Source organism: Ascaphus truei, chromosome 3 (genome assembly GCF_040206685.1).
Source record: "Ascaphus truei isolate aAscTru1 chromosome 3, aAscTru1.hap1, whole genome shotgun sequence".
Classification (NCBI taxonomy): Eukaryota; Metazoa; Chordata; class Amphibia; order Anura; family Ascaphidae; genus Ascaphus; species Ascaphus truei.
The window spans coordinates 45194453-45216293 of NC_134485.1; the positions used below are offsets into that span (position 1 = coordinate 45194453).

The window sequence follows — 21841 nt, forward strand, 5'->3', positions numbered from 1 at the left end:
TTGCTTATCCCTGCTAGATACCATATTTAAATTTAGGAAACCAAAGCAATATCCAGTGTATTGTATTTTTTCACAGAAGAGGTACTGATGCCATACAGTAAACCCAATTTCCCATCACCAGGAGGACATAGTTCTTCAGGAACAGCTTCTTCAAAGGAATCAACTGGACCCAGAAAAGGAGAGGGTTTGAGAGGTCACCATCGCAATGCCATTGATTTTCTTGATGTAGGATATTTGGGGCCACACATTCAAGGACAGTTTACAGGAGAATTATGTAAGTCATTTTTATGCCCTTAACTCCGATTTTATAAAAATAGTGAAACTCTAAATATTATGTTCAAGGGATATGTCTATTTATTTACCTTTTCTACTGTATGCCTCTCTCCAATTCTATCCTATTCTATCTCCTCTGTGTTAGATTGTTATCTTGGATTGTACATCTGGCAGTAGTGCTGGCTTCACTTTTTTTAGTTTTACTATATGCAGCATTTGAGTAGCTTTAATTAAGTAATAATCTCAGAAGAACAGGGCATTACTGGCCAATAACACACACAGAATTATAGGCTAAAGCAGTAAAATTCAGGGCATTATTGAAAACCCTGCTCTCTGATTGGTTAAAATTCCGGGCATTATCCAATCAGTAATGCCCGGAATTTTAGCAGCTTGCAAAGTGCAGTTTTCAATGTGTTTATTTCCAGCCAATCAGCTTTCAGAACAGTGGAGACAGGGAAGGGGATTAGTTAGAATGAAGTAACAGCTCTGAGACAGGGCAGGGGATTGGTCAGTTAGTATCAGCCACGGGTTGACTCCTCCCCCTCCCGAGCTGGCTGAGAATTTCTGAGCAGATTCAGTTGAATTGGGGGGGGGGGGGAGTGTCTGCAAATAAGTAAATGGCTGTCTGCAGTTTCTTTGTGGCTGCAGTTTGTGTGTGAGTGTGCTGTGCTGTTGTGTTGTATATCTGTGTAGAGGTGCTGTGTGTGTGTGTGTGTGTCAGTGTCAGCAGCAGTGTTTATGGGTGTAGCATGTGTGTGTAGCAGCAGTTTGTGTGTGTTTGTGTAGAGGTTCTGTGTTGTGTGTAGAGGTGCTGTGTATAAAGGTGCAGTGTGTGTGTGTGTATGTTGTGTGTGTATAGAGGTGCAGTGTTGTGTGTGTAGAGATACTGTATTGTGCTTTGTTGTGTGTAGAGGTGGGGGGGGGAGAGTGCAAAGTTTAGTAAGTGGCTGCATTTTTGATTGTGTGTGTGTGTGTTGTGCTGTTGTATGTGTAGCAGCAGTTTGTGTGTGTGTAGAGCTGATGTGTGTGTATAGAGCTCCAGTGTGTGTGTGTGTGTGTGTGTGTGTGTCAGTGTCAGCAGCAGTGTTTATGGGTGTAGCATGTGTGTAGCAGCAGACTTTTTGTGAAGAGCTGCTGTGTGTGTGTGTGTGTGTGTGTGTGTGTGTGTGTGTGTGTGTGTGTGTGTGTGTGTGTGTGTGTGTGTGTGTGTGTGTGTGTGTGTGTGTGTGTGTGTGTGTGTGTGTGTGTAGAGCTGCTGTGTTGTGAGTGTAGAGGAAGTGCTGTGTTGTGTGTCTAGAGCTCCAGTGTGTGTGTGTAGAGCTGCTGTGTGTGTGTGTGTGTGTGTGTGTGTGTGTGTGTGTGTGTGTGTGTGTGTGTGTGTGTGTGTGTGTCAGTGTCAGCAGCAGTGTTTATGGGTGTAGCATGTGTGTAGCAGCAGACTTTTTGTGAAGAGCTGCTGTGTGTGTGTGTGTGTGTGTGTGTGTGTGTGTGTGTGTGTGTGTGTGTGTGTGTGTGTGTGTGTGTGTGTGTGTGTGTGTGTGTGTGTGTGTGTGTGTGTGTGTGTGTGTGTGTGTGTGTGTGTGTGTGTGTAGAGCTGCTGTGTTGTGAGTGTAGAGGAAGTGCTGTGTTGTGTGTCTAGAGCTCCAGTGTGTGTGTGTAGAGCTGCTGTGTGTGTGTGTGTGTGTGTGTGTGTGTGTGTGTGTGTGTGTGTGTGTGTGTGTGTGTGTGTGTGTGTGTGTGTGTGTGTGTGTACACAGGGGGCGGCAGTGTGTGGATATAGATATCTGCAGTGTAAGCGTATATAGAGGTGGTTTCATGTATTTACCATTTTATTTTAATAAAAAAAATCTATTTAAGTATACATAAGTGTCTATTATTTATGAAAAAGTCTACATTTAGCCTATAATAGTAATAATTCGCCTTGGGCCTTCAACTCTTCCAGCCAGGGCATTATTGGCCAGTAATGCCCTGTTCTGGGGATTATTACTTAAATAATGATCTAAGCTGCCTATTGATCCTTTCTCCTGTGATCAATCAGCTAATATCTTCCTCCCATGACTATCAAAATGGCTGACTTCGGACTCTACTGTAGTCTGTGAAATGCTACAGCTGCAATGTAACATTACTATATTTTTCTAAGTGTAACACATTATAGCTTTCAGCTCAGCAATAGACAGTGTGTTGCTGGGAACACTGCAACAGATATGTTTGTGATACTATGTTGACAAAGAGCAGAACTAAAAAAGGTGCGTGTCCGAGCCTGTATCAAAAGAGGAAGTGGATGTGACTTTCAAAATGGTTGCTAAGCTGCCAAAGGATTCTCAGTACATTATTAAAACGCATTAAAAAAAGGCATTAAGAGTTGGAAAAAAATATCAGTTTTGCCCGATTATAAAGCAACGTTTTTTTCAATAATTCTGTCCCTGAGGAAGCTCCGTAGTAGGAGGGAAACGCGCGTTGGACGAGTGCTGATGATGTCAGTCCCCTTCATGGGGTTGTTTTAATACAGTATCTGTCAGCTGTTCATTAGATTAGCCATATGTAGCCATGCATAATAATGACTGCATACATCTTCTCTGTTAGCAGTAAGTCCTGGTACACACAGGCCTGCCCACAGTAGTAATGGAGGTTTTCCCTCACCCCCTAGTGTGGTGCCCTGTGTAAGGATGGGAGTGGCTGTATACTCTGAGTCCCTGGATAGTGACCTCAGAGATGCGCCTGCCCCCTGGAGTATAAAGGGCACAGCACTGACAGTTAGTGTGTGGTTCGAGGGAGAGAGTAACCTGACGATACCGTTATTGAAGGAACACTTTTGTGACCCTAGTGCAGTAACTAGCGGGAACATAGTGATAATTCCAGTGTGTTAACGCCACGCTGTGTCCAGGGACCTGGCACAGTGGTGATCTCCCTAGGAGAAAGGGAATCCCACTTCATGATTGGAGGGCGTACCTGGCAAAGGGACATCACGCAGAGATGTGCGGCTAGAGCTGGCAGCTGCATGGGGCAGTCTGCTACATCCCTGTATTCAATAAAGATGTCCTTGAGAAAAAGAACCCCACTGTGTGAGTGTGAGATTACTCAACAGTGGATGGCACCAAGAAGGAGTTCCTCACCAGGACCATCTCCCTGCGGAAGCACAGATCCTGATGAGGTGGAGGCGCTGCACATGATGTAAGTTGGACTCGGACCCACTACCTCAGCTACCTGTCCTGATGACATCCCCTAATAACACCCAGCGGGAGACTCAAGAGTCCTGTTACTTGCAGGTGCACCACCACACACGCCTTGTAATGGGGGACTGGTTAGACTACACGGGCCAATATGAGATTGGGTGGGTCAGGCCAGAGGGAGCACCCGTTACAATTGGAGGCGCTGCTGAGATACCTGTCAACAGGACAGGCTTTTGCTAGGCACACAGTAGGAATTAAGGAAAGTGTCTGCTGCCACTTTGTGCTTGAGGGACGGAGCCAGGGGTAGTCAGGGAGGTGCCGGACATGCATGCCGCAAAGACGCCTTGGGATCCGTTAGGGGTTAGTGAGTCTGGAGCCGGGGGCTATTGCTGTTCTAGTCGCCTTGAGGTAGCGCTAGCGGGGGACGCCTGAAGGGGTAAACTGGTAACTGAGAGCAGGAATTCTGGAAGGGTCCGCACTAGGCTAGCCAAAAGTAGGTCGACGCCCAAAGTGCTGCATGGAAGAGCCAGAGTACTCTAGTCTCCATTCCAGATCACTTACCAAGGAGCACAGACTGGAGGAACGTGTTACGGTAGACACCGGAAGGGTGAGCCTAGCCTGAGGTAGTGCAAACACGAGTCAGATCTATGTTAGGTACACAAGGTGGTGCACAAGGCATGTTTATTGTACAGATGTGGTAGCTGCCCCGCAGAGCGGAGCTCCACGTACAGAGAATCGGTGTTCACCCAAAGAAACAGAGAGAACTGTCAAAATGGAGGATCTGTACAGAACAGAAGGTCCAGGATGGCAGGGAAGGAGAACCACAAGAATGGAGGATCTGCATCGAGCAGAAGGTCCAGGATTGCGGTCCGATGAAGAACAGGCTACAGAAGAGACTTTTGTGGGCTTGTTATGGAATGGCGTGAAAGCCGTGGCTGCGCCGTGTTTGTCCTGCATATGTTCTCGGGAAGATACCCCTGAGAATAGTGAGGACGAAAGTCTTACGAGATGGGAGGAACGAAATGGACTTTGTTATACCCCAATTAACAGACAGCCAGACGTTGCCTTCAGTGAGAGAAAAGACAGTGAAAGAAAAGACAATGCTTACCAAGATGGCGGTTCCCGCGTTCCCGGGACACCGCGTGGGCATGCTGCAAAAGGTCTTGCAACTTTGCAGTCTGCTAGATGTTGGCCAGGATTGGCGCCAACGCGAAAACTCCACCCCGATGGGGAGTTTGGCGCGAAAGCTGGAGCCGCGCCCTCATGGACTATGACTCACTCCGCACCTGTGCTGGGTCAGCCTACAAGTCTACGAGACATCCCCCTAGTTTCAACCAGGGGGAGTGGTTTGCGGTCTCACCGGATGTCGCAAGAGGAAATGGGAGGAAGGGTGACTATATCAGCCCATGCCTTTCAGTTGCGAAGAGCCATTGATCAGTACCGACCTCTGAGCAGAGTACCTCCGCTGATAAAAATGGCTGAAGCTGTTGCTAAAGTGGACCAAGGTCCTGTGATTTCCACGCACCCTTATTCGGCTCCAGGAGGCTTCCTGGTGATCCGGGTGGAGGGTGTAGAGACTGTGGCGTGTCTGTGCCTGCAGTGCAGACTGCCGGGCGGAGCCGTGGGCAGCGAAGCCCGATGTCCCCACTGTGGACTGCAGTACATGTGGCCCATGACCACATTCGTACCTGTACAATCTACGGGGATGACCGGAGATGTACCGGTGGCGATAGAAGAACAGCCGGGAGCTCTCTGGAACAAGAGTGCCAGTCCCGCAGAGTCGGAGCCAACATTGGTGCTTCCGATAGCGAAACTCAGCCATCGGAGAGGTGATCACCGAGGAGCCCATCGCCGGTCTCCTACTGGGATGCCTCGGCCGAACTGCAAACTGGAATCCTCGGATGAGGAGTGTGCAAGGCTGGCGGGTAAGGCAGTCATCAGACGGGACTGTCATACCATTGGTACGCCATGGAGGGATGAAATTCCTCGTGGTGTGGAGACGCGGAATCGAATGTCTCCCGTACCGCGACCATCCGATCGCCGGAGTCCCACTGCCGTGGTGACTAGTGGATCGGACGGAGGCAGATCTACACCTACCCTGCACGGGACTAAGACACGGTGTCTGTCGCAGGTCCAGGAGGTGGAAGATCCAACGGAGCGAGTCCAGAGCCAGACTGGATCGCGTGGCAGAATGGCGTTGGAGGAGATCCTTGTGGAGGAAGAGATTCCGCTTGGGAATCCACCGCAAGATGGCGTCGCAGCACGTGCGTGTGCGGAAGTGGTGCCGGAGGACCAGGGAGGCCCCGAGTGGGAGATGGTGCCGCCTCTGCGATCGAGCAGCGGGAAGCGATCCCCTATTATCCAAGGGAATGGGCGGTTGAACGGAAAGCCCAGGAGTCCCAAGGTTGAAGACAAAGATGGACTTTGTGGCGATGCTAAGGCAGGTACCGCTGAGGAGCAGGTCGAAACCCTGTCCGTGCCTACTGGTCGGTCCCGTCCCCAAACCCCGTCCACACCCAAGGTTAGTCCTAAGGCCCTAGCTAAAACCATTGTACCCGTCCCTATCCTATTTGGATCTAGTTCCAGTTTAGGGTTGTCCGGGGAGTCACGGGGTTCTTTTGATGATCGGACTGGGAGCCTGGACTTGGGTACGTCGGATGATGGGTCGGAGGGAGGAGGGAACATGTCCCGACAGGTGTCGAGTGATTGTCCTAGCGGGATGAGTATTACTGTTAGGAATACCTCTCACCGTAAGGGAGTTAATACCAGATCTGAGGGTACATCTGGGGTGTCTTCTGGTGGGCCTGATGAGGAGTCACTGGAGGAAAATGCAGATTCTAGCTCCGAGGAACGGAAGGAGACTAGGTGGTGGGCCCCCTTATACGAGGGGTATGCCTCGTGGCTTGACCGCACCCGCTTTATTTTAGAGAGGGAGGGGGTGGTTGATCACTGGTGGGCTGCCGGGGATTTTGATGATGAATCCTACCTTAGGGCTCTAAGGGTACGATGGGACCGTATACAGGCAGGCCTAATTATTCCTAAGGGGTCCGCAGGGTTAGATGATCCGGTGGAGACACATGAGCCCCTATCATGGGTGTTACCCGGGACGGCTGGTCGAACCAGTTTAACTAGGGCTTGCAGAGCTGAGCGAGCTATCCTTGCCAAGTACAGGAAGTCCCATGGGCTTGATTACCCCTATGTCCCTGAACCTCTAATGACAGAGATAGAGGAGAATAGGGAGAGATGGCTCAAGACTGATATTCAGTACTATATCATTGAGAGAGGGGGAGCCATAAAAGGGATACAGGCCGAGCAGAGGGTAGCTCAACTGATGCGGGTCTGGAAGATAGGGCGCAGTGTATATAAGCACAAGGTGATGTACTGTAATGAGAGAGGAGTACCACGGGAATACAGCGTGACTGTGCATGATGCCGCGGGGCGAGAGGTGAAGAAGCCAGATCCTCGGCATTACTATTGAGTGTCCAATAGAGTGGTCTGTTGTTTCTTTTGCGCTCCCTGCTGGTCAGTGAGTGTACTGAGCGTTCATTATTATGTTCATGTAATGATGTTTGCTGTGTTATTTGTGTGTTCTTTTGCAGTGTTTCCTGGCGCAAGGTACACCAAATTTAGGTCCCAGCCGGGACGGTGGGTATTCACCAGGGGGAGTATGTAGCCATGCATAATAATGACTGCATACATCTTCTCTGTTAGCAGTAAGTCCTGGTACACACAGGCCTGCCCACAGTAGTAATGGAGGTTTTCCCTCACCCCCTAGTGTGGTGCCCTGTGTAAGGATGGGAGTGGCTGTATACTCTGAGTCCCTGGATAGTGACCTCAGAGATGCGCCTGCCCCCTGGAGTATAAAGGGCACAGCACTGACAGTTAGTGTGTGGTTCGAGGGAGAGAGTAACCTGACGATACCGTTATTGAAGGAACACTTTTGTGACCCTAGTGCAGTAACTAGCGGGAACATAGTGATAATTCCAGTGTGTTAACGCCACGCTGTGTCCAGGGACCTGGCACAGTGGTGATCTCCCTAGGAGAAAGGGAATCCCACTTCATGATTGGAGGGCGTACCTGGCAAAGGGACATCACGCAGAGATGTGCGGCTAGAGCTGGCAGCTGCATGGGGCAGTCTGCTACATCCCTGTATTCAATAAAGATGTCCTTGAGAAAAAGAACCCCACTGTGTGAGTGTGAGATTACTCAACAGTGGATGGCACCAAGAAGGAGTTCCTCACCAGGACCATCTCCCTGCGGAAGCACAGATCCTGATGAGGTGGAGGCGCTGCACATGATGTAAGTTGGACTCGGACCCACTACCTCAGCTACCTGTCCTGATGACATCCCCTAATAACACCCAGCGGGAGACTCAAGAGTCCTGTTACTTGCAGGTGCACCACCACACACGCCTTGTAATGGGGGACTGGTTAGACTACACGGGCCAATATGAGATTGGGTGGGTCAGGCCAGAGGGAGCACCCGTTACACATATATAAAAATTAGGGCAGTGGCCAGGCAGGACTTGCTGCATTAGTTTAAGTCCTGATCAGGAGGCCATATTAATAGCCCTCATGGTGCGTATTATCTACTAGGCTCATCAATGAAGTAGTGGGCTTATTTGCTCACTCCGGCTGTGTGCACCCTAGCAGTCTCCTATTTTCCAGTTTTAATCATATACTAGAACATTCAAACATTAGAGACTGCTTATTTGCACTAGTTACTTTATTTAATTTATTTTTTAACGTTATCACATTTTCAAATTGGTAATATATGTTTTAAGTATTAACTATTAAAGGTTAAATTTTAAAGTTTGGGTAGTGTGCATTTGAGTGAATTTCTTTTGGTGTACAAACCATTGTACCCCTCACCTTTCCCCATTATTAAAACGCATTAAAAAAAAATATCAGTTTTGCCCGATTATAAAGCAACGTTTTTTTCAATAAATTTAAGTTGAAAAGTATATACTCACCTTATAATCGGGCCCCATCCACTTTGGGAGCCAATCAGTTGGATGTACAGTATGTGGTAGGAGGGTAAAACAGAGGAAGCTCCACCTTGGGGGCCTGAAGTAGCCATGTTGCTTGTGTCGGTAAGCTCAAACCGAAAGAGACAGACACAGAGACAGAGATGCACAGACTGTGTGTGTGTGTATATATATGTATATACACAGAGAGAGACACACAGAGACAGAGAGAGGCACAGTGTGTGTGTTTGTTTATAGATGTATGTGTGTGTAAACTTTTTTTATTTCCAGCTACCACTGAAATTAGGGAGTCACCTTATATTCAGGGTCGCCCTATAATCGGGCAAATACAGTATATAAAAAATGCAGTAAGTTATCTAATACTACACATCTGATTTATTTTAAAAAAAAACGTACTGTATGGATTTTGAAAGTCTTGCTGCTTGACTCATTGAATCTTTTGTAAATCAGTATTGAAAACTAGAGTATTGTAGAGTAGAACTCTCCAAAGCTAGTCCTATCATATCAATTTCAGCCAATCAGTCTCAAAAATGGTGATTTGTTGTTTTGTGGAATTTTGTATTTTTTTTTCCAACACTGACAATCCATCTGCGGATTCCGCAATCAACTGATGGATTTGAAGATTCCAATCCATGGATTCAGCAATCTGCACGCGAATTATTGAATCTGCGTATTGGAGTCTTCAAATCCATCAATGGATTGCGGAATCAGCCGATGGATTGTTAAAATCCACCAGCGGATTGTATCCAATCCAGTTTTGGATTAACCCACGCTGATTGAAAGTGTAACAATCCGTCAGCGGATTTTATACCTCAAAACGGATTTTGAATGGCAAATTCGGAAAAATCCAGGAAACAGATTTGGGCTGGTTTGCTCATCTCTAATTGTAAATCCAATTAAAAAAGGTATAATCTAATACTGAAGAACTCAACTGGAATAACATGGCTACTTCTATTTAATTTAAGTAAGGCTGAGATTATAGTGTGTGCGCGAGTGTGAGTACGCGCATGGCATGGCGGAAGTGTGGCTATGACGTCACGAAGCTGGTTCGCCATGATTGGCTGAACCGCTCACATGACGCAGCCGTCGAGTGTGTGTGCACTAGGGGCGGCCTCTGAGGGATCCTGCAATTTGTACATGGCGTGCACACGCGCCATCGCACACAGTATAATCTCAGCCAAAGGTGGCAAAAACAAAAGCATTGTTTATGGTGTTTATGGTGTTTATGGTGTGTGTCATCTATTACATCCCTAATATGAAGCGAGAAGGAGTGGCTCAGTGAGTAGTGGCACTGAGTTTGAAGCAGGTGAGCCTGGCTCAATTCCCGGTGTCGGCTCCTTGTGACTTTGTGCGTCAATTTATCTCCCAGTGCTCCAGGTGCCAAAAACATAAATTGTAACCTCCACGGGGCAGGGACCTGTGCCTGCAAAATGTCTCTGTAAAGAGCTGCGTGCAACTAACAGCACTATATAAGAACATGCTATTATTATTATTATTATGAAATATCTACTGTAGTTGGTGCAATTTACTGTATTTGGAAACTTTGTTGTGCTTGCTGGTCTTACTGGCTGTTACCATGAGAATACAACTAGGCAGCAATAAATGAACATGCTGTCTAATCAAAATACCAAAGCTATGGGAGGTTAGGGTTGTGTTGTTATTTAAGCCTCTGAAAGAGTGGTTTGAACATATGAACCTAGAAGCATTGCACAGCACAGATATTTACCCTATCTAATAGAGAATCAGAAGCTGTAGAGCTATTCCTGTCAGAAAAACAATCATTCACAAATGCTACAACATTCAGCCTTTCAATTAAAAGTTGAATTTTACTTCATGACAGGCTTATCAAAACACTTTGAAACGTGATGTATTATAAATTATTCATAGGTCATTGTTCATATTTCTGACGATTGTAGGACTGTAGTAACCTGCTTCTTACAAAGAGAAGAGTGATATATTATGCTGTGACATCATGAATATATGATCTGTCCCATAGTTATCATTGTCATATACTGTAAATTATACAATATTTTAGCACTTTGTCACCACTTACTGTACATATGTAATTGCTCCTGGTTTTGAAAAATAAGTTTGATTGCATAAATTGGATAACATTGTAGGAAATGCCATTATATGTAATGTCCAGTAACACATATATATATATATATATATATATATATATATATATTTTTAGAGAGTGATTGTCTTGTTGTACCATCATTTAATTTCCAGACATTTAGTTGACCAGTTATTTTAATAAAACCAAATTTCAGTATGTGATCATATCAGTACAATCATTTCTGGCTGTAATAAAGTGAAGGAAGGAAAGGGTACAGAAATGAAAATCTGGGTAGAGGGTACAATTCAAGATCAAACAATTACATTTTAAGCAATATCATAAAATATATAGAAAAAAGGGTGGTAGTGATATTGATTTTATAGTCGACAATGTGTTAACAATCAGATCACATATTGCAGTCTCTTTAATAATATAGTCTAATACAAAATTGGAGACGGTACGCTACTCTTTTGTTATAGTCTCAGATTGTATACAACTCCTGTCCAAAGTTTGATTCTGCCATTTGCTTAGACCAAGGATCGCAGACAGACCAATTTGTTAAGTGAATCATTAAGAATAGTAGTTAGCTTCTCGAGATAATAATACATAATTTGCCAGTCTTTTCTTTTGATCGCAATACATTTTGAAGCTGGCTGTTTCAACAAGGTAGAGATACAGCACCGGGTGGCTGAAAATATGATTAATGAGCTTCTGATAATATTTTAGCAGACCATGGATCAGGTTTTAGAGATAAGCAAAGCATCTGGAGGACCTGGTTCCACAATTTAGATATTTCAGTACAATTCCACCAACAATGTGCCAATCTGGTTACATCCTCTAAAACATAGAGATGAGGGGAACTTATTATATACTATATTTTATGTAGAAAATGAACAGTCAAGTGCCAGGTGTATAGAAATGTATAACTTTTTTATGACCGTATTACTAGATGTTTTTATGATAGATTCCAAAATATATTCTTAGATATGTATATCTAAAGTTCCTTGCAAGCCAGACTTCCGCTCCTTCATATAATTGCATTCATCCTCCTTCACATAAGGGACAACATGTTGGTATAAAATAGCTTTTGTTTTGAGGAGAGGTTCTACTAAATCTAAATAAGTACTGGAGTTTGAGTGGTATTAAAACAATTAGACAATGCATAATGATGAAGCTTTATAAATGTATAAAAATCAGAATTTGATCATTGACATTTTCTTTTATTGAGTCATATATTTTGATTTGATCACCTAGTATTAAGTTTCTAGCTTTTCTAAACCCAAATGTTTCCACCAAGTGAAATTACTTTTTTTTCAACCATTATTCAAAGCGGGATTATTAAGCAAAGGTGTAATATTGATATTAAGAGATATCAAACATACAGAACACCTACAAGCTCATATTGAACCCCCAAACGAGATATGATATCTAACTAAGTCAGATAGGTTCAGTAAATAGGTTCTTCCTATTATTTGATTGCAAAGTGACATAGAAATCTCCCTTCCTTTGGAATCCAAAGTAATGAGCCTAAATCTTTGGGTTTGACCAGAGTTTTTAATATCTACCCATCTATTAGTCTCAGATGCTAAATGCCAAAGAGATAATTGAGCTACAGTATTTGTACTGCTTTTATCAAGACCAAATATGCAGAAGTAATAAACCTTGCCTCGTGTTGGTCGGACAAGTACATTCTTTTTGTCTGTTTCCGAACCATACAAAAGAAGTAATTCTGCTGCAAATCAATTACATCCGTGTATTTAAGTGGAATGGGCAGGTTTTTAAACAAATACAACATTTCTAGCTGAAGATTTATCTTGACGGAGATAGGTTGTTCCCATCCAAGCTATACTATACTTATACCAGGTTTCTGGATCTTTTTTTTTTTTTTATTAACTGTATTGGCCTCATATAAAATATTTTAATATCTAGTGATCTTCAAGATATTTAATGTTTGTTTTTTTGCCATTTAAAATTGAAATGAATAGAGATTAATTTAACAGTTTCAGGGAGAATAATAATATTGAATGCTTTTGATTTAGTGTTGTTTACCTGATAAACTTTTCCAATAGATTATACACGTTTGGTAGGGATAAAATTAATGTATTAATAGTTATTTATTTATAAAATGTATTACCAGGAAATAATACATTGAGAGTTACCTCTCGGTTTCAAGTATGTCCTGGGCATAGAGTTCTGATGACAACTACAAGGTTACAAATACATAGTTACATTAAGTGAACAGGGTATACATTATATACAAGACATTGCATGCACAGTTAAAGAGAATACATGTTACAGGCGTATGTAACAGTTACAGACAGATTCAAATGTGAGACAGCTTTAGTTTTGAAAGAACTTAAGTCTGGTGGCGGATGTGAGTCTCCAGTAGATTGTTCCAGTTGTGGGGTGCACAGTAAGAGAAGGAGGAGTTAATAAAATATCATGCATCAATAAGCTCATTTTACATTTTTATGAATCTACTGGAATACCAGCGATGTTCGACTCATTTCTGTTTGCAATAGTTAATGGTTCCACAGTGACAGCGAAGTATGGACACGAGACAAGACAGCTCTTCTGGTTCCATTCCTAAATGGCTGAAGCAGATGAAAACCCTGAGCTTTGGATTTTAGCGGATAAGGAATCATACATTGCTTCATTACTTGTCTGCCACCAAAACAATAAGCTTCTAGAGGCAGATTCATTAGGGGTCATTGCTGGTTAACACACCCGAATGGGAGTTAACATCTGTTCAGGTGAGTTAACCCGTAACGGACCTTAATGAATAATCCCCTTCAAGCAGCAGTTCCCTTCGGAAACCTATGTGAGTAGAACTCATATAATGTTAATGTTTTGCCCCCTGAGTATGTCCTCATTTTTTTTTAAAATCATGATTTAATCTCTAGCTTCTGAGGTTAACATTGAAACCTTTAAACTGCACTGGGCTCTGGAGAGAGTTTTATTTTAAACTCTCAATATTTTAGATGCTTAAACCTCCTGAATGGAGTATCATATTTAAAAATTCAAACTGCATTGGAAAGAGCAAGAATATCTCTAAAGTAATAAAAAGAAAAATGCTATAAAAATGGCAATCAGCACAGACTGCTGCTTTTATTAACTGAACACATATATCTATTCCAAAAAATGTAACGTTAGGATTATCATTGGAACTTTAGAGCCATTACGGTAGATTTGTTGGTCAAATTGATAACTCTCCTGGTGTTATCAGATTCATGCCTGTTAGGCATAAAACCACTTGATTAGGGTGTATACATTTTGGTTGTAAAAATGCTTAATCTATCTAGTAAATTTGAATATCTGTTTTGATTAGTGAGAATCGTCTGTAGTTTGTGCAGTTGACCAGGTACCTGTTGTATGGATAACACTTTTTTGTCATACACATTTTTAAATCCATCCAGGTGTTTTTGGTCTTTTAAAGGTATTTGATTGCTAGTTCCCCTTCTTCAGTGGTTATTTGTTTATTCAGTTCTAAGTTAGAGTTGTTTAATTGTGGCAATTCACAAGAGTATAACAATTGTTCTCATTCTATATCTTGATTTTTATATTCAGAAGTTTTTTTTAATCATCATCAAGTGAAGAGTAAAATAAAATAAAAATGAATTGTAAGTTTACAAGACCTGAATCAGATTACATGCATGCCTCTTATATTTGTTTGTTTGTTAGTTTAGGTTGGCAGAACTGTCTGAGACATGGAAAATGTACACACTTGCGGTATTTTTATTTGCTGTGCACTGTACGGTGGACGTTTTTTGGCACTTTTTTACCCACCATAACTTTTTAAATGTCTGGTTATACCCAGTTACCAGCTTCACGTTGCATAGTCAGCAACAAACCTCGCACTGATAAGCCCAAATAGTTGAATCTGCTGTCTGTGAGTGGGGTTACTGGCTAGGCACTTCTTTAACCCAGTCTGTGCTGAAAAACTGTATAATATGGCAGGCATAAGCTTATAGGCGTCCATGGGAAAAGGGATGAGAATGAAAGAGTAACACACTATGCTCATTTGCATGTCATTACCCAGAATCCCTGGCTGCAGTGGGAGCATTGTTTGCTAAGCGATAATTGGGAAAAAATAGGGTAGCAGACCTTTTGGAGACATGTGAATGTACCCACAAGTGGCATTTTTATTTAGTTTATTGGCTAATAGTTTATCATTTATATTACCCTCTTCATCATACGGTTGGCTCATCCAACATAAAGCCTTTGTTTTTTTGCATTATCTATTAAACAAAGCTTTTATTAGTTTCTTAGTTTAATAGTATATTATAATAATTTGGAAGAATGGTTTTGTTTATGTAGAGACTCCAAGGCAGTTGTTGATAGTGCATTTATTTTCTCTTGATTAATACTGTATACATTTGATTACTTCTTTGTGAGATGACCAAATATTTAAGGAACCCATTTCCGATCTACTGTTAATAGAAATAAAGGCTGATAATTCTCTTTCAACATAAGATAAAAATATTACCATTATACATAATGGCTTAACTATAATTATGTTCAGCTATTTTATGTCTATAAGCAAAGATTCATTGTGTGCAACAACATCCTATTCATCATTGTTATGCAGCATGAAGACACAGTAAAGCAAAACTGTGACCATAGTATTGAGGACACATTTCAGCAATTCAACCTTCAAAATATGAATGGCAGACCTTTTTTCAGTGGTTCAAAGGAGAAATAATCAATTACTACAGTATATATGTAAACATACATGGTCTCTTTTTGTATCAAAATAAGCATGTACAGTAGAAACATATTCACTTAATATTCTGGTAACATGATAATTAAATATATAGATCATTTTTCCTACTGTAGTATTTATAGTTCAAGATTGCACTTTTCAGCATAACAGTAATTATTAATAGTGCAATAGAAAGATATGGAGAATACACTCCAAAACCGATGCTCCAGATAGTGTAAACAAAATCCACAATGTTCATATGAATATCAATAGAATGAGTAGCGCTAGTAAATCATAGTCCTGTTAGCATATAATAAAGTCATGGAGTAAAACTACTGGGCATACGAGACTGACCATCAGGATGGGGCCATGAAGTGGTAAGGAGAAAAGAAAACAGCAAAGCCGCGCTCCCTGCACAGGAACTCACATGCGGCTACTACCAGCTGATCTCCGCCACTGCCTTCACTAATCCCGGCATCTCATACCCAGCTGTAAACCCCACATAGGAAGCAGGTACTGACGATCTTGACACAATGAGTTAATTCCTCCAATGTCGTCTGATATAGGACGCTGATCCAAAGCGCTAAAGAGCGTGCTCCAGGCCAGTATTCAGGTAGGTAAAAAAGGAGAGATATCTGGCGGTTCACTGCTCACATTGGGGGTACAATAAAGGCAGTCCAACACAATCAGAAGAGTAGGCTGTTTATTCGGTGCATGACAAAAACCTTCTGCCACAAGGCAACTCTGACGCGTTTCGTCCACCAATAGGACTTTGTCAAAGTCCTATTGGTGGACGAAACGCGTCAGAGTTGCCTTGTGGCAGAAGGTTTTTGTCATGCACCGAATAAACAGCCTACTTTTCTGATTGTGTTGGTCTGCCTTTATTGTACCCCCATGGTGAGCAGTGAACCGCCGGATATCTCTCCTTTTTTACCTATATTAATAGCGCAAAGTCGCATTTTAAAATAGTTGGACATTTTAGTAAATAAAAAAATAAACTTGGATGTAGGTGCTGGCTGGAAGATTTTTTTAACTGTGGTGCAAATGTATCCTATGAGCCCATAAACTAGATGATCAGTGGCCAGCACATATCCACTGTATAAATGGGCACATAAACACAAGAACACGCACAAACAAACAACAAATTACATAATAATATACACATGCCAGACACTTTCACATACATTCACCTAATGTATTCCCCAGAAACACACATTGACATGCAGACGCACACAGACATCGGCCTATATCGCACTCAAACACAGACTGACCTGCACAAAACTCGCATACACTGACCAGTACAGACACACAGACAATGACCAGCACAAACTCACACACATGACCAGCACACTCACAGACACTGAGCAATAGTGTCAGCACAAACTCTCACATACACTGACAAGGCTAGCTGGGAGTATGGCGGGGCCAAGTGCACAGCCTGTGCACGGAGGGCCTCTTACGTGTCCTCGTGTCACGTGATGATGTCACGTAATGTCGCCTGGTTATGACGACGTGCCATCGCGTGATAGCAGGAGGAGATGCTGGCACTTAAAGAGGCCCCATGCTCTCTCCCGGTAATCACAGTTTCAATTTTATTCATACCGATGGCACTGCCACCAAGCCAGCCGTGATGACCACAACCAACTCTTACACACACTGACCTGCACACTCACACACACGCTGACATGCACAAAATATCACACACATGAGAAGCACAAAGTCTCACACACATGACAAGCACAAACTCTCACACAGATGAGAAGCACAGACTCACACTTGCATAATCTGAGCAGTACTCTCACACACTGATCAGCACAAACTCTTACAAACACGGACCTACACACACACACACACACACACACACACACACACACACACACACACACACACACACACACACTGACCAGCATACTGTAAACACACACATAGAGCAGCACAGTACTCACAGACAGACACTGTCCAATACAGATCACACAGCTACTGATGAGCACAGATCAAAAAAATGGATGGCATAGCAGTTCCCATATATAGTGACCAGCACAGAGTTAGACACACATACACAAAGTCTAACTAACACATAGACTGAACTACAGCAACCAGGTCTAACAGGAGAGGCGGCAGAGCCCAAATCAGGGGAACACAGAGGACCCAGCCCAGAGGAGCAACTGCAGGTTCCTCTCCCAGTTCATCAGAGGAGCTCCCTTTAGGCTGCTACCAGCCCAAATCTTTAAAATCAGACGAGCCCAGGGGGCAAAAGTTCTCCTTCCTCTAAGGCCAGCCCGCCCCTGCTTGGAAAATAGCATAGTTTTAATGAGAATACATTTTTTGTCACATTGAGTTAAAGGTTGAGATTTCTTGGTTGTGTTGGAAATTCTCTTGTTAAAATTAAAATCTTCAGGTTGTAATGAACAGCTGCATTGATTTGTTCCCATTGCAAACTGTTTAGGCCCGCCTAATTTGTAAGAAAACATCAATTACAAAGCAATCGCATCAGCCGCAAATAAATATTTGCACTTATTGACTCTTTAACTCCTGACGAATAGAGATCTACTAAATGAACCCAGATAAGAATTCACAAAAATAGCAGTGGAAATCAAAAAATATTGAAGTGCGAATTTCCTGGAGTGAAGACGACAATTGTCCTTTTTACAGTGAAAACTTTCACAAAAAATAGCAAACGTTGCCTAAAAAAATTCACCATGTCTTTAAAACGTAATGTGTAAGGTGACCTGGTCCTGTATGTACAGTACCACGACACATTTTTGCTAAATTCTGACTAAAATGGCTAAAATAGTATAATTTCCTTAATTTTCGAGCAGTGCGAAGTTTTATTAAACCACAAACTGTTTAGCACTTGAGACCCCCCCCGTTTCACTACTTACTTGCTTGCTAGTTCAGCTGCTGGTGTTTTCCTCCCCTTTCGGGGGGAATCAAAATGGCTGGCAAATGTTTTGGGTCACACAGGCCAATAGGAAGCAACATCATCGGGGGGATACTACTTGACAGCCATTTACATTAGGGAATACCGGTAACTAAATGGGTTATTATCTCAGAAACTCTTGGGTCCTCAGAGCTACAAATATCATGGTTTAGCTGCGGAGTTACCAACCGTTCAAATGCTGTAAAATAAATGACAGGGATTTTTGGCAGGATTGCTGCTTTAAGGTTTAGTGTGAAATAACGCCTTTGCTTTTCAGCAGAGCCAGCAAACAAATATAAAGTAGGGATGGGGCTATGCATTTTCTTTGTAGATGTTGATGCTATTTAATGAACCAACATTAGAGTTATTCCTATATCACAAATAAGGGAAAGGGGAGAGTTGAAGACTCTGTACACTTACATTTCACAATCTACAAATGTACACTTCTCCAGGACCAATACAGCCACTGAAAGATAGAACTGTATAGAACAGGGATGGGCAACTCCAGTCCTCAAGAGCAACCAACGGGTCAGGTTTTCAGATCTTTGACTGCGCCACTGATTGAACCACCTGTGCTGAAGCAGGGATATCCTGAAAACCCGACCTGTTGGTGGCACTTGAGGACTTGAGTTGCCCACCCCTGGTATAGAATGTGGAATAGGTGAAATATGTAGCTGTGTCAAAACATTGAGATTTGAGTATTACTTTATTTTTCAGAAACAACTATTTATTTTTATTGGATTAAATACTTGTACTGCTGTGTATATATTTGTGTTGCTGTTTGCTCTGCTATTACCAATTCATGAAGTGACTCTTTTATTCTTTGTCATATACAGAGTACTGAAAAGTTACACAACAAGCTGCTCTCAAGATGGCCACCTGGTCTGGACTGATGAAAGTGAGGATGAAACTAAAACAGTGCAATGAACATTTTCTTTATTTATGTACTATTGGAAGAACTGTAAATGCAATGTAAAGACACAAAAGTCACACATATCCCACAGACATTTTACTTTTTCTTCTCTTAAATACACCATCCACCTTAACTATTTCTTGTAAGGAGTATACAAAAGAGGAGGGGGGGGGGGGGGGGAGAATCACCATCAAGGATGAAAAAGCATTTTGCTTTGTATATAATTTCTTTTGTTGCATTGCTATGCAAGCTTGCCCTCTTTTAGCTCTGTTCATATTATTGTCTATACTTATTGTACTATTGTACTATATGTGAACTAATAGGCTGTGGTGCCATATATTAAGTTTTGTTTCATTGTGTAACATTTATGTTTAAATTTTGCACTGCAACTTTTATTTGATGATAAGCACAAAACCCTACTCCTTGTGAGATGAAGAAAAGAGACTGAATGTGGAGGGAGTTTCCGTACTGAAAAGCGCCATTGCATTGATGGTTGTGCAGCATCGCATGAGATGGATTTCCACAATAATGTCAAAAGAAGCTGAAAAAAAACTGATGCTGGAAAATTGTTTTGAACAACAAGGATCTATAATAAGCAATATATTTGTTTTTGCTTTGAAAATGCAGAAAATCAATGTCATTGTAAGTTTTATGAGTGTACGGTATGAATACATGTATTCACGTGTGTATGTGTGTGTATATATATATATATATATATATATATATATATATATTTAATTACACAGACACAAGCATTTACATATAACCACAATGTTGATTCATAACTAAGATGTGATATTTCAATAATGTTCCAATTAATGACCATTTTTACTGACCACCTTAAATATAAAAAAGAAAGGTGTTTCACTACAGAAATTCAATAAGAATAGTTTTTCTGCATTTCCCAATTTGTCCTGCAATGTGTAACATGCCCCAATCACATCAATCGGGTTACATTACACTACTGTTATTAGTTATTGCTCTAAAGTGTTCATTTACCAAACAGGTAACAAAAAGTAAAGGTATCAATGACAATTCTAAACTTGTATATGTGATTCCAAAACATGAAACATGGCTAGGTTTTACATCGATAAGACAGATGATCATCAGTGATCAAAAGCATTCAATAATTGAATATATTTTGTTGAAAATGTGCATTGAATAATGCAATATTTATACATGAAAATATGAAGGGATCAGGACCTTAAGTAAATGAATAAGTGTGCGGAAGATTTCTAAATTCTCATAAGGTTACATTAGAAATTGTTCAAAACAATCTTAAAACCATTTTATAGGTTAATAAAATGTTTATGCTCCGCAACATAAAGGAAACACCAATGCAAACACCTTTCTGTTTAAGGCATGACAACTATCAACGTACATATTAGTGTCTATTTTATTATGCAACGTGCATTCAAATATTGCTTGAGATTTTTTAGTTCAGGGGCCCCAGCAATAGATCGTAACTTAATGTACTGTATAGCACCGGACGGGATACTTCAGTCCTCAAGGGCCACCAACAGGTCAGGTTTTCACAATATCCCTGCTTCAGCACAAGTTGCTGTCTTCAACTTCTTTGACTGAGCCACTGATTGAGCCACCTGTGCTGAAGCAAGAATTTCTTGAAAATCTGACCTGTTGATCGCTCTTGAGGACTGGAGTTGCCCAACCCATGGTATAGCAGATTGTTCTTAAACATCGCAGGGCTATGTATCAAGCTTTAAAAATAGCATTTTTTTTTTCATTCAAGCTGGCTTTCAGGAAGTTATTTGAAACTAACATTTCCTAGCGTCAACGAAAATATTTCTCACCTACTGTATTGTGCGTATTTTGTGTCAGTGAAAGATAGCTGGGGTGGCCAAAGGGATCAATAGGAGGTCGTACGGAGGAGTTACACAAAGCACATGAAATAAGAGAATGTATTAAATTACATATCACAGGTCCTCATTCTTTCTGTGTCTAATTTAGGAAACTGGATTAATACATGTGTGACCTTTCCCGAAGTCAAATGGAAAGCATAGATGCAGTGTTTGATAGCTTGATACATTGCACCTTATACCCTAGTACAGGACAGGAGGGGCCTATTTAACATCTGCTCGTTTGAAATGATTTATTAGGAAACACAAGCCCTCATGGTAACACATTTTAAGTGAAGCACATTGTTCCTTTCATTCTGTATAGAACGTAACGAGCTGACAATTCCAGCCATTCTTCCAATGTGTGTGTTGTCTATTCCATTGGAAAGTGATTGTGTGTCAGTATTAAAGCTGTGCAGTTTCATGATATTCACAAACTGGTTCTTATTTTTATTGACCAATATTTTGCTAGTAATAAGTAACGACAGAAAGAAGTCCATGTGTACCAGAGGAACATCGTCATGCAATTGTTTCTTTTTAATGAACATTTCTTCAAAGGTGCACCCTCTAAAGGATCACACTGAACCAATGAAAGTAACATGCTTAAAGCTTGTCTATCACAATGCTTAATTAAGGAAAATACTGTAATTGTTGTTGTTGATTTGTAAACACAGTAAGAAGTACTTCAAACAGTTGTACTTCCTTTAAATGGCTCCCTTTTGTGCCTTTCACCTTCACAGTTACCCTATCACTCATACTACTTGTTTGGTTCTATGATAGGGAAGGGGCATATACAATTTGGATGGCATCGCCACAGGGCATGGACACAACAAACATGTATTTTATTAGTCACTGCTGAAAAGAGAAAGGGACCTATGTATCAAGGCTAAAGAGGGGTAATACTGTACCCCATATTAATAAAAAGGAAACAAAGATTAAAATCAATACGATTTTTCTTTGA

The 21841-nt window shown here is 41.7% G+C and overlaps 1 protein-coding gene across 13 annotated transcripts in view; it reads left to right on the top strand.

Annotated features, from left to right (window-relative positions):
- Window positions 1-21309, top strand: part of ROBO2 (roundabout guidance receptor 2) — a 1224910-nt gene extending 1203601 nt beyond the window's left edge. For 12 of the 13 annotated variants that reach the window (XM_075593984.1, XM_075593978.1, XM_075593987.1 and 9 more), the window contains 2 exons: window positions 77-274; window positions 18948-21309. In XM_075593984.1, the coding sequence (XP_075450099.1) occupies window positions 77-274; window positions 18948-18949 (200 nt within the window). In that variant the 3' untranslated portion in view covers window positions 18950-21309. The remainder of the gene's footprint in view (window positions 1-76; window positions 275-18947) is intronic. The other variant, XM_075593980.1, reaches the window with a different exon arrangement.
- Window positions 21310-21841: the final 532 nt, after the last annotated feature.